This window comes from Talpa occidentalis, unplaced genomic scaffold, assembly GCF_014898055.3.
Source record: "Talpa occidentalis isolate TD23 unplaced genomic scaffold, MPIMG_talOcc4v2.1 talOcc4.5, whole genome shotgun sequence".
Classification (NCBI taxonomy): Eukaryota; Metazoa; Chordata; class Mammalia; order Eulipotyphla; family Talpidae; genus Talpa; species Talpa occidentalis.
The window spans coordinates 39750134-39762527 of NW_023604861.1; the positions used below are offsets into that span (position 1 = coordinate 39750134).

General features: G+C 37.1%; 1 protein-coding gene across 2 annotated transcripts in view; it reads right to left on the reverse strand.

The window, feature by feature from the left end:
* VWA8 (von Willebrand factor A domain containing 8) overlaps nt 1-12394 on the reverse strand; it is a 364311-nt gene that overhangs the window by 269767 nt on the left and 82150 nt on the right. For both annotated transcript variants that reach the window (XM_054701470.1, XM_037526940.2), the window contains 3 exons: nt 6075-6242; nt 533-697; nt 188-237 (listed from right to left, as the gene is read on the reverse strand). In XM_054701470.1, the coding sequence (XP_054557445.1) occupies nt 188-237; nt 533-697; nt 6075-6242 (383 nt within the window). The remainder of the gene's footprint in view (nt 1-187; nt 238-532; nt 698-6074; nt 6243-12394) is intronic.

A 12394-nucleotide genomic window follows, 5' to 3' on the forward strand; every position in this document is an offset into this window, starting at 1 on the left:
TTGAGTTTTTACCATCAAAGATCGTGTCTTTATAACTTTGTCAATAGCACTTACCACAGTCACTGAAGAATTCTTTAAAGAACAGTAGTTAAGGAATGAATGAATCAATCAATGAACAGGCAAAACAAATTTAATGTTAAATGTCTGGATATTTACATAAATGTACATGTGTAGCTGAAATACTTACTTTTCAGCAGAAACATTGGGTCCAACTGAATATAATAGTTTAAGTTGGTCCTAAAATAACATACCAAACCAATTAATAAACAATGTGATGGATTAATTACAAATGTTTTATAGATACAATTCAACTTCTTGGTTAAGCAGAGAATGATAGTAAAAAGAAAAAAAATTTCTAGATACATGTGATTTTCTAAAAACAACAACAAAAAGCCACAATAAGTTTTCTTCCTAGTTTCCAAAGTTTTCTTCACCCTGTATCATTTTTCCTCTCTGTTAATTACTAACATAGTAACATTTTTATACTAATTCTATTTATTATAAATAAAAAAATATTCTTTTTCATACTTACCTTGAAGGGTAGATAATAAATATCTCTGGCTTGAAATCGAGAACGAAGTGGGGGGTCTAAGGGATTCCCAGAGTACTTAGGTACTGGTAAGCCCAAGGCAATTACTCGGAAATTTTCACTGACTCGAACAATCTTCCAGGCATCCAACTCTGTTTTGGTATGATCCTAAAAGAGCAAGAGATCAAATTGTATAGCATAAGTGATGTAGTTTACAACTGCAAGAGCTTCCAGAATAAGGATTTAGAACTGAATGCTGGGTAAACTGTATTTGAGAACACTCTCGAAGCCAGATTTTCAAGGGAGGGAGCATAATGAAATCAGAATCAGCAAAGTGAAATCAGGATGTAGGGAAGACACACAGTGTGAATGGTGTTTGAAAGGGGATGCGGCGAAGACATCAAGGAACAAAGGAGATCTGGGTCAGATATTATAAACTTCACATATTGCAACAGATTTAGCAAGTAGAACAAAGCCCCTGTCAGTATCAAAGAGGAACAGAGTCAGAAAAGAAAGGAAAAAAAGACTGGTTCAGACCAGAGGACAAATTAAGGTAGTCCCAGAGGAGCAAACCACTGGCAGAGCAGAGATTGCCCATGGACCTTAAATAGATGATGTATTATGGATATATTTCTAGGTAGGCATATTCATTCTATTAATATGTATTAAAAATTTACATGGTAAACACTTTTCATGAATCTTTCTGACTTCATTTTCACTGAATACAAATAGACCTGTAATTCTTTGTTATAGATGAGCAAACTGATGTACAGAGGAGTTACATAACTTGCTCGTGATCCCAAAAGTAGTATATGGTGAAGTTGAGAGACTGGAAAAAATATAGGTTTTGGAGTCACAAATTCTGGCTCTAATGCTTAGTGCACATTCTAGCTAAGTATAAGCAACCAAAACCATGTTACTACCCTTTCTGAACCTCAACCTTCCTATCTGTAAAGTGGGAATACCATCACTGACATTATTATGGCTGTTATGAAAGTTAAATCTAGGGCCTCCCTGGTGGCGCAAGGGGTTAAGCACCGCACTATGAAGCAATCTGCAGCCTCTCTGCAGCATGAGTTTGATCCCCAGCCGGCCAGGGAGCAACCCACATGGTGCAGCAGACCTCTCCTGTCTCGCCCACTGCTCCCCTCAGCAGTGTATTTCAGTCATTCTGCCTGCTCTGTTCCCCACTCTGTCTCTGGTGAATCCTCTCACCCCTCACAACACCTCGGGCCTGTACCCCAGCTCTTGTATGCATAAATAAATAAATCTTTTAAAAAAAAAAAGTTGAATCTAATAATGCATGTGAAAGAACTCGTTCATGGCAGGCACCTGTTCAATGGCTTGCCTTCCTTCTCTGCATGATCCTATCAATGACTCTTCACGTTCCTCAGCTGTAGGACACACAGTGCTTGCAAAGTTTATATGAATGTACATACTGAGAGACAGACCCTCTGTTTTCAGCAGATCTTCAGAGGGCTTAGCCCATATGACAGTGGAGAAACTCTTAACAGGACAGAGTCAGGTCTCATTCAAATACTCTTAGTCACCAGTGCACACTCGTCCCCAGAGCCCAACTTCCATGAGTCTATGCTCCGGGTTCCATCTCACAGCTGCAGCTCTCCAACACTGCCCCACTTGCTTGGAACACACTTTCACTTTTCACAGCATAAACACCAGTAGTATCAAATCTCAACACAACATCATTAAAACAGGTCCCTATCTAGTCCCCTCCTTTCATTAGCATTCCTTTGCACCCCTCCACTGCATCCTCTGTATGTTTCTATTCATTACACATTTGTGCACTGCTTTGTGAACATGACCGTTTCATCCTGGATCAAGCACCTGAGAGGTGTTATCACCTCTAGTATGTCTCAGGAAAGATGTCTGTCGACTGACTGCATGAAGTAACTTAAACACATAATGAACAATCATTTCAAGCACAACCAAAATCACAACTCCTACGTATTAGTATAAGAACGACACTATGACATTATGTCACATGCACTAGAAAATAAGAGTCTGGATCTAGTGCCGAGAAATCAAAAGCCCAATCTTCTATCTTCCACTTATTCAAAAGTGACAATCAGAATATAATGTTTATTCAATCTATTTCCATAATATCACTTTTACGAAATCATTAACATTGTGAAATATAAATATTTAGTATATCGTATCTGTTTAGAAATAAGGACTTAGATAATGGTGTTGAAATCTTCTATCCTAGAAATTGTCTGAAGGTGATGGTATTGTGTGAAGGGATCCAACCTATATTTCGTGAGGTTCTCATGAGAAAGACTATGAACAAAGAAATTACATTTACCAGTAAAAATTATATACTTATACTTCTATTTATTTCAGGGGAAAAATAATGTACATTCTTCTTAATAATAACAATTACTTCTTCTGTGCTGAGGCCCTCGTGACCTCAGAGCCCAAATTCCTATCCAAAGAAGTATGTTCAGTAGCTTCAAACAGAATTCTATTATAGAAATAAAGACTTTATCAAAAAAATTTTATAAGGTAATCTGTGTAATTAAAAAAGAGATTCCATATTCTGAGTACTCTTTTCTAAATTATTTACTAAAAGTTGTGAATAACTATGTAGAAGAAAATATAGTAATTCTGAAAATACCTAAAGAGAAAATGCTGTGCATAATATCTACTTTTAAAATAGCTAATATAAGTTATTATTTCATATTATTTATTAAAATATAAATATTGTAAACATTATAATATGTATTTGTGTTATATATGACCTGTAAATATCATTTTAAATGAATTTTAAAATAGCACATAATAAAAATAGGTTTCATTGCAGTATATTTAGTATAACAATATGAAAAAATGAACTTTCCTTATTAAATTCTCATTATCATCTTGTAATTACATTAGATGAAACAATTTTTTAAAGATTTATTTAATTTATTTATTTAATTTATTTTAATATTAATTTTTTATTATTTTATTTATTACGCATACAAGAACTGGGATGTAGGCCAAAGGTGCGAGCGGTGACAGGATTCACCAGAGACAGAATGGGGAGAAGAAAAGGCAAGTCTTCTGAAATACACTGCTGAGGGGAACAGTGGGCTAGACAGGAGAGGTCTGCTGTGCCATGTGGATTAATCCCCGGGTCGGAGCTAGAACTCATGCTGCAGTGGCTGGCAATAATTTGATAGCACTGAGAATTAAACCCCTGTGCCACCAGGGAGACCCAGAATGAAGAAACAGAAGAAAACTACCATTTTGCACAATGAAAATATCATCTAGAAACTCCCATAAGCAGTAAAGAAATACAGCACTAAAAAGTTTGCAAAATAGGTTACAAGGAAATAGGTCACACAGCAAGAATCAGAAAGAGATTTTTATGGTTCTGGCGTCATGGAGCATCAGCTTAATCAGACCCTGTTGTGCCAGCATCTATAACTTAGTGCTAGTATGCTCTAAGTTTGTAATCGCATCCTGGGAAGGAGTAATAATTATAAGACACAGTCCTGTTCTTGAGCAAGGTAGTAAGAGTAGCATATGCCTATCTCTATAGAACTGATGTGAGAAAGACTCTCAGTCCTCAACTGCATAGGCTGATTCATCAGTCCTGGAGGCTGGGTTAGCAGACAGATGCAGGGTGATGCATCTGGAGGAAAGTAAACAAAGGCTACCTTCTTGTCATTTATGATGACACTAATCTCTTCAAAAATTTCAAGAACCTCACACTCTCCTGTTGTTGCCTTCTTTATACCTAGCTTGTATCACAGCATTTAAAGATTTTATATCACTCATCCATTCAACAAATAACTGAGCACCTACCATGTGTCAGGCATTGTGCTAGGTGGTTGAGATAACAAAAATTCATGCCCTAGTGAAAATTATTATATAGAGAGGGAAGCAGGCAATGAACCAAAAAGTTTTTAGTTTACTTACTTATTAGATAAATCATTAGGATGCTATAAAAGTCTATGGGGAGAAAAAGCAGGGTAAGGGAGTATGGAGCAAGAGCACACTGCAATTTAAAATAGGATGGTGAGGGCAGGCTTCACTGATGATATGACATTTGAGCAAAATTGAAAGCACAGGACTGAGCCAGGAAGATATATATGGGGAGTACCATTACAGAATAGCAAGGTGCCTGAAAGGTAGGAGAATGCCTGTCTTGTATATTTGAGGTATAGTATATTTGAGGTATAGTAAAGAAAATAATAGACACTGAAGTGTATTAAAAAGGAATGGGGGGCCTCCCCGGTGGCGCAGCGGTTGAGCGCTCGGTTGCGAAGCTGCCCGCGGCCTCTGCGGCGCCGGTTCGATCCCCGGCTGCTCCCTGGCCACCAGAGGAGGGTCCCACATGGCGGGCAGACCTCTCCTGCCGCCCGCTGCTCCCCTCAGCAGTGTACTTCGGTCCTTCTGCCTGCTCTGCTCCCCACTCTGGCTCTGGTGAATTCTCTCACCCTCCCGCGCTTCTGACTGTACCCAGTGCATGTATAAACAAAACAAACAAACAAACAAATAAATAAATAAAAACATGCCTCTATTAAAAAAAAAAAAAAAAAAGGAATGGGGTAGATGAAAATAAGGCCAAAGGGTCAGTAGAGGGTAAGATCGTAAGACCCTGTATTGCACTGCAGTGACTCTGGCTATTACTTTGAATACAACAAGAAGCTATCAGAGGATCAGAACAGTGGAATGACCTGGTTAATCACATGTTTGTTTTTTTAATATATTTTTTAAAAATTTATTTATTCATGCATATAAGAACTGGGGTACAGGCCAGATGTGCAGGAGGGTGAGGGTCTCACCAGAGACAGAGCAGGGAACAGAACAGGCAGACTGACTGAAATACACTGCTGTGGGCAGCAGCGGGAGAGGTAGCAGAGGTCTGCTGTGCCATGTGGGAATCTCGCCGGCCAGCCGGGATCGAACTCGTTCTGCAGAGGCTGCAAACAGCTTCACAGCGCTGCGCTTAACCGCCTGCACCAGCAGGGGAGGCCCCCAATAACATGTTTTAAAGCAAGTGTTCACTGACTGTTGTGGTGAGGCCAAGATGGAAGCAGAGAGTCCAATTAGGTGGCTCTTGCAACTCAAGGATCAGATGCTGGTAGCCTGGACCCGATATCTTTTAAATACCTTATTCACTTCTGCCAATATCTACTGGACTTTGGGTTTCCTGGGGCCAAGAATTAGACTTTATTCAGCTTTATATTCCCAAGGCCCAGCACTCTCTGGAAGTCATTAGGGATTTAGTAAAGAGTCACTGAGAGAAGGAAAAGAAAGAAAGAAGAAGGAAAAAGTAAGATAGGGAAGGTGGGAGAAAGGGAAGAATAATTAAAAGGGATAAGGAAAAAAAAAAAGCAAAATTTGGCAGGTCTTCTAACATGGTCTGCAAACAGAAAAGCTTATAAAGCTACTAACTCATGACTTCAGTAATTTGTCACATATCTGGCCACCTGAACATCTGTGAGCATTCTGATAAAACCATATCTTACATAACAAATGGCACTATCCACAGCTCAACAGCTATGGCAAAGGTGTTGGATTTATCTTTTCTTACCTGGAGAAGTTTGTCATAACGCTCAGCAGACATCAGGAAACGTCCATCTTCAAGCTGCATCTCCCTGTTTTCCAGCAGGTTGTTCAAAACAGGTAGAACATTCCTCTCTGCCTTTTCCAAGCCTTCTAATACAAGGGTTCTGCCTTCTGTGGCTGCACGAACTGCACACTATTTCCAAGAGAAAAAAGTGCAGTGTGAGACATCAGAGATAAAAGAGTGTGGTTTAATTTTACTTACCATGCAAATTAAACTTGTGGTACCTATTACAAGGAAAGGTAATCAGGAAGCTGGTTACAGATCTTGGTTTTGCTTTACCTCTGTATACAATCTTAGACAAGTGATTTTCTCTTTCTAGTCCTGTTTCCCTATTTGCAATATAGAGAGATTAGAAGAGATGGTCTCTGAAGTTCCTTTCAGCTGTAACATTTTAGATATATGGCCAGCAAAATGCAAAACTAAGAGCTATCTTTGAATCAGTGACATAATTTAAATAAGGAAATAGATTCCTTAGCTAAAAAAGAGAAAGATAACAATCTACCCTATTTATCCCATAAACTTCTGAGAATCCAATAAGCTAGGTGGGAAGACATGGAAATGGTAAGGTTCTAAACAAGAGCCACCACCAAAATGAATTTAGGTTGAGTTTAATGTTCAATGATGACACTGAATGAGGTTGTACACTGGCTGACAGCAGGCCAATTATAATCACAGTTCTATAAGCCTTCAAGTTAAGTTTATAGAAAATAAAGAGGCTCCCAACATGTAGGAGAAGGAAAACTATAATAAAAAGAGAGTAGTAACTGGGCCTCCCCGGTGGCGCAGCGGTTGAGCGCTGGGTTGCAAAGCTGTGCGCAGCCTCTACAGCGCCGGTTCGATCCCTGGCTGCCTGGCGAGGGTCCCACATGGCGGGCAGACCTCTCCTGCCACCCGCTGCTCCCCTCAGCAGTGTACTTCGGTTCTTCTGCCTATTCTGCTCCCTGCTCTAGCTCTGGTGAATTCTCTCACCCTCCCACGCTTCTGACTGTACCCAGTGCTTGTATAAATAAATAAAAATCTTTTAAAAAAAAAAAAAACAGAGAAAGTAAAGACTTCCTCAGCACCTCAAAGGAAAAAAAAAAAAAGAAAGAGTAGTAAGGATGAAAAAAGATAGCTCCTAAAAAAATAGAAGACACTACTTTTTGGTGAAAATATGGTAAAAACAAACAAAAAAAGCCCTCAACATTTGTCTTGTGCATTCAACAAGAGGCCAAGGATTAATGTTAAATTTGTTATTGCTCTTTCCTTAACAGTCTCCTTTGGTCTCCATGGCACTGCATTATCTTAGAACTGTTTCTTTTTTTTCTACTTGCCCATTTAGTGTTGGTGATGCCAGCATTAAGTCTTTAAACCCACAACTTTCTTATAAGGTTTGACCTGAATAATCTTTTCCAATCACATAGCTTCAACTATGATATTTACACAAACAATTCTCCAACCTCAACCATATAGTCCCATCATACGAAAGTCTCCAACCAGATTTCATAAACACCATAGGCTCCCTTGTACAATCATACTTTCTCCAAAATCTGATCCTCCTCTTAATATGTTCTGTGTAAACTGAGAGGATCATTTACACACGCCAGGAGTCTTGATTTCTATCTCACCTCCTACATTTAATTTATTACCATATCCTGATGATTTAACTTCAATACTTTTTGAACTCATCCCTTCTCCCTCTCTCCAAAGGATCTTTTCCCTATGAAGGTCAACCTCCATAATCTGGCATGTACATCTATTACAATATGGCATCTCTCTACCTATCCAACATCATTTCCTCACATTAGTTGCCTCATATGTGGTATTTTTGCAACCATGAGCTAGCTATGATTTCCCTATACACATATACATATATACCATACTGCTTTACTAAAAACAGTCTATATTTATACTTCCCCCTTTAAAATTTAATTTTTCCCATGGTAACCTAAATTTATGTGAATGCTAAAAGGAGAGATCGATTCCAGTTTTAAAAAGACTAAATACTCAAAGAAATGTCTCAAACAACAAAGCACTGGTTTTTCAAATGTGGAAGAGAAAACAGACATTTCTTAATCAAGTCTCCTTTTCATAAGCCACTATATTATAGAATTTAGTTTATCTCAGGTATATATGACATATTATCATAAAGAACTAAACCTTCATGAAAATTACTTTAGACACAAGATGACCAGTTCATTTAAAAAATAATTTATGTATATAAATTATCAAATATGTCATCATCACGTATAATTTTATATTTTTCTACCAAATAATCATCTTGTTGTAATAGCTTTATTTTTTTAAATATATGGATAGAAATTACTAGTTCCTAAACAACAAAAAATAAGAATCACATTTTTATCAGTTGTGAAAAAGGAGAATGCTATAGAACGTTTTCTGAGAAATTAAAAAATAAAACTTAAGCAGTATAATAAAAATAAAGCAGTAATAGCTTTATTTTTTTAAATATATGGATAGAAATTATTAGTTCCTAAACAACAAAAAATAAGAATCACATTTTTATCAGCTGTGAAAAAGGAGAATGCTATAGAATGTTTTCTGAGAAATTAAAAAATAAAACTTAAGCAGTATAATAAAAATTCATGTTTCAGTTAAGGTCCCAATTAAGCTTCTTTCACAACAATTTATTCCAAGAGGGCATAGCTTCTACAAAAAAGAAACTAAGTTATCACAATATGTAGCAGTATTAATAAAAAAGCTAAGATTTTTATCAATCTTTGTTACAGACTAAATAATGTATTTGACTTTTAAAAAATTCATAGAGATGAAAATACATGTGGCTTTCCAACTATGGGCAAAGACGACGAAATCTGACAATAACAGACATTGCCAGTCTAGCTTTTATTCACCTCAGGTATACTTCAGTGTTTTATTCATTAAATCTTTTCAGAGGAAATTGGAATTAGGTATATAGAGAGACCAGACTTTTGCTTTTGACCAAAAGCAGAAGTCAAATACACAAAGGATTCCTTTTATTTACTCTAATGGAGGTAGGTGCTAGGACAATAAAGTTGAGAAAGCAGTGATGGATATAAAGAGATAATGCCATCTTTTAAAATTAATTTTTAAATTGAGATAACATTAGGATAACCCCATCAGGTATTACCACCATACTGCACTGACCACAAGTCTACCACCATAGTCTACCACCACAGTCCATGTGCTTCCAAGGTAATGCCATCTTAAAAGACTTCTTGAATACCTGATAAATCCTGCAGCTTTTCTGCAGAGTTAAAATGCACACGGCATAAATGTATAAAGAAAAACTCAACTATTAAGAATGCTAGATACAGAAAATCACCATAAGGCAAACACCACAGTAATAACCAGTGCAAGTAAGAATTAACAATGGATGGTAAATTAGTAAATGAGATGATAAAGAGTATGATCAGAAACTGTATTTGTACAGACAAAAGTATCTTCCCACAAGATATGTAGAAAAGACAAAGGGAAAAACATACTGTAATGGGGGAATACAATAGATAGCACCTCAGGCAAGTGATCAAAATTAACATCAACAGAGAAATGTATCAATTTAATATGCTAAACCTCTATTAATTTCCTAAAAGAGCATCACCTCAATCAAGTCATGAGGAAATATGAGTCAAACTCAAATGGAACAACAGTCTGCAAAATAAATAGCCATAAAGAAATGGGAAGGGAGTTAGAAAGAGACAAAACTAAAGACAGTGCAGGTGACAGCAGTTATTTTTCTTAATGACGCACGTACAGGAGCAGGTTCAAATGATGGTGAGGAGCCAGTAGAGGAGGACAGAAAAAAGTGTATTATTACTGAAATATGACTGAATAAATTGTTACTTGATGTTAGAAACAGTTACTTCATAAAGAAGTTGTTACTGAGTAGGAAAGTGTAGGACCTACAGGTTAATAGTATAAGTCAGGTTTTCCATTTACACTATGACAGTCACCTAAAATATACAATACTTTTACCCAATTTTACAACTAAAGAGAGATTATACAACTTGAAAATGGCAGAATTAAAATTCTATGCTGTTCTTAAGATAAATGATGCAGAAATTGGGTAGGTGAAAAACTAAAAGAGGTCACTAATGATGCAACTACTGGTCATCAGTTACCTTGGAGAGTTCAATTCTAGTAGGTATGGAATATGTTGTGTGCCTGTTTTTGAAAAACAGAATCAAAAGGTACGCAATACATTTCCACACATACAATACTCCAAGTGACCATGCAACATTGCCACATGCCCTAGTCTTCTAGACAACTACCATCATATTTTGCCAAACTAATATCGTTCAAAATCAGTGATACTGTGATGCAATGAAAAATACATATTTAGTCTTCACTCCTAGTACCTGATACAGAACTCTTAAAACTACTGGAATTTCCTGAGGCACAGGGGTGAGAGTATCTTCATTATTCACATAAACTCCTTTCAACCATACCTATACTTAAAAATGAATGATGTGACTCTTACAGATCTGTGAAATAGTTTCAAGATAGGGACTGCATGACAAAGAAATCACCTTTTGAGTTGGTTTAGAGCTAATGATTAGAGATGGAATTTTCAACCCCACCCTCTGACCTTGAGAAAGAAGAGAGGTGATGGAGATTAATCATAATAGCTACTGATTTATATAATCAATCATGACTACACAATGCAGCCTCCAGAAAATCCTAAACAATAGGATTTTTAAAAATTTATTATTAATTTTTTTATTTTTTACATCATTGTTCATTTTTAAACAATATTTGCTTCCCCCACCCCCTCAGGTGTCGTCCCCATAGAGTTTCCTTCACCAGTGCACCCGTGCACTATCACCTCAGTCCCCTGTGCTCCTCCCTCCCTCCTTCTGACCCCTCTTCCTCCTCCTCCCCTGCAGTATGTCTCTGATTTATAATTGTCTGTTTTGCTTTGTTGTGTTTTGTACTGTTATTTTTTTACACTGATGTCTTATTTGGTTCCCCCATATTCCTGCTATAAGTGAAACCATCCAATATATTTCTTTTTCCTTCTGGCTTATTTCACTGAGCATAATTCCTTCTAGTTCCATCCATGTTGCTGCAAATGGCATGAGTTTATCTTTTTTGATTGCTGAATAATATTCCATTGTGTATATATGCCACACCTTCTGATCTAGTCGTCTATTTTTGGGCATTTGGGTTGTTTCCAGGTTTTACTTACTGTAAATAGTGCTGCAATAAACATAGGTGTACAGGTGTTCTTTTGAATCAATGTTTTTGTGTCCTTTGGGTAGAACCCTAGTAGTGGAATTGCTGGGTCGTATGGTAGCTCCATTTTTAGTAGACTGAGGAACCTCCACACAGCTTTCCATAGTGAGTGGACCAGTTTGCACTCCCACCAGCAATGTAGGAGAGTTCCTTTTTCACCACATCCTCACAAACATTTGTTGTTGCTTGTTTTTTTGATATGTGCCATTCTTACTGGGTTAAGGTGGTGTCTCAATGTGGTTTTGATTTGCATTTCCCTGATAAGGGATGTTGAACATTTTTTCATATGCCTGTTGGCCACTTGCATTTGTTCTTTGGAGAAATGTCTTTTAAGTTCTTCTGCCCATTTCTTGACTGGATTGTTTGTTTTTGTTGAGTCCTGTGAGTTCTTTATCTATTTTTGTGATCAACTCCTTATCAGTTGACTGGAGTGCAAAGATTTTTTTCCCAAATAGTGGGTGTCTGTTTTGGTTAATGTCTCTTTTGCAGTGCTATCACTGTTTGCAGACGATATGTTAATATACATAGAGAACCCTAAAAACTCCACAGAAAAACTATTCAAAATAATCTACCAGTTCAGTAAAGTAGCAGGTTACAAAATCAACCCACAAAAATCAGTAGCCTTCCTATATACAAACAATTAATCTGAAGAAGAAGAAGAAATCAAGAAAACCATCCCTTTTATAACTGAAACAAAAAAAAGAAAATACTTGGGAATAAATCTAACAAAAGAGGTGAGAGGCCTATACAAAACACTATTAAAAGAAACAGAAGAAGACACAAAAAATGGAAAGACATCCCCTTCTCATGGATTGGAAGAACTAACATTATTAAAATGTCCATCCTGTGCAAATCAAAACTATAATGAGATACCATCTTACACCAGTGAGAATGGCACATATTAAAAAAACTAGCAACAACAAATGTTGGCGAGGTTGTGGAGAAAAAGGAACTCTCCTGCACTGTTGGTGGGAGTGCAAACTGGTCCAACCACTATGGACAGCTGTGTGGAGATTTCTAGACCTACTAAACATAGAGCTTCCATATGATCCAGCAATTCCACTCCTAGG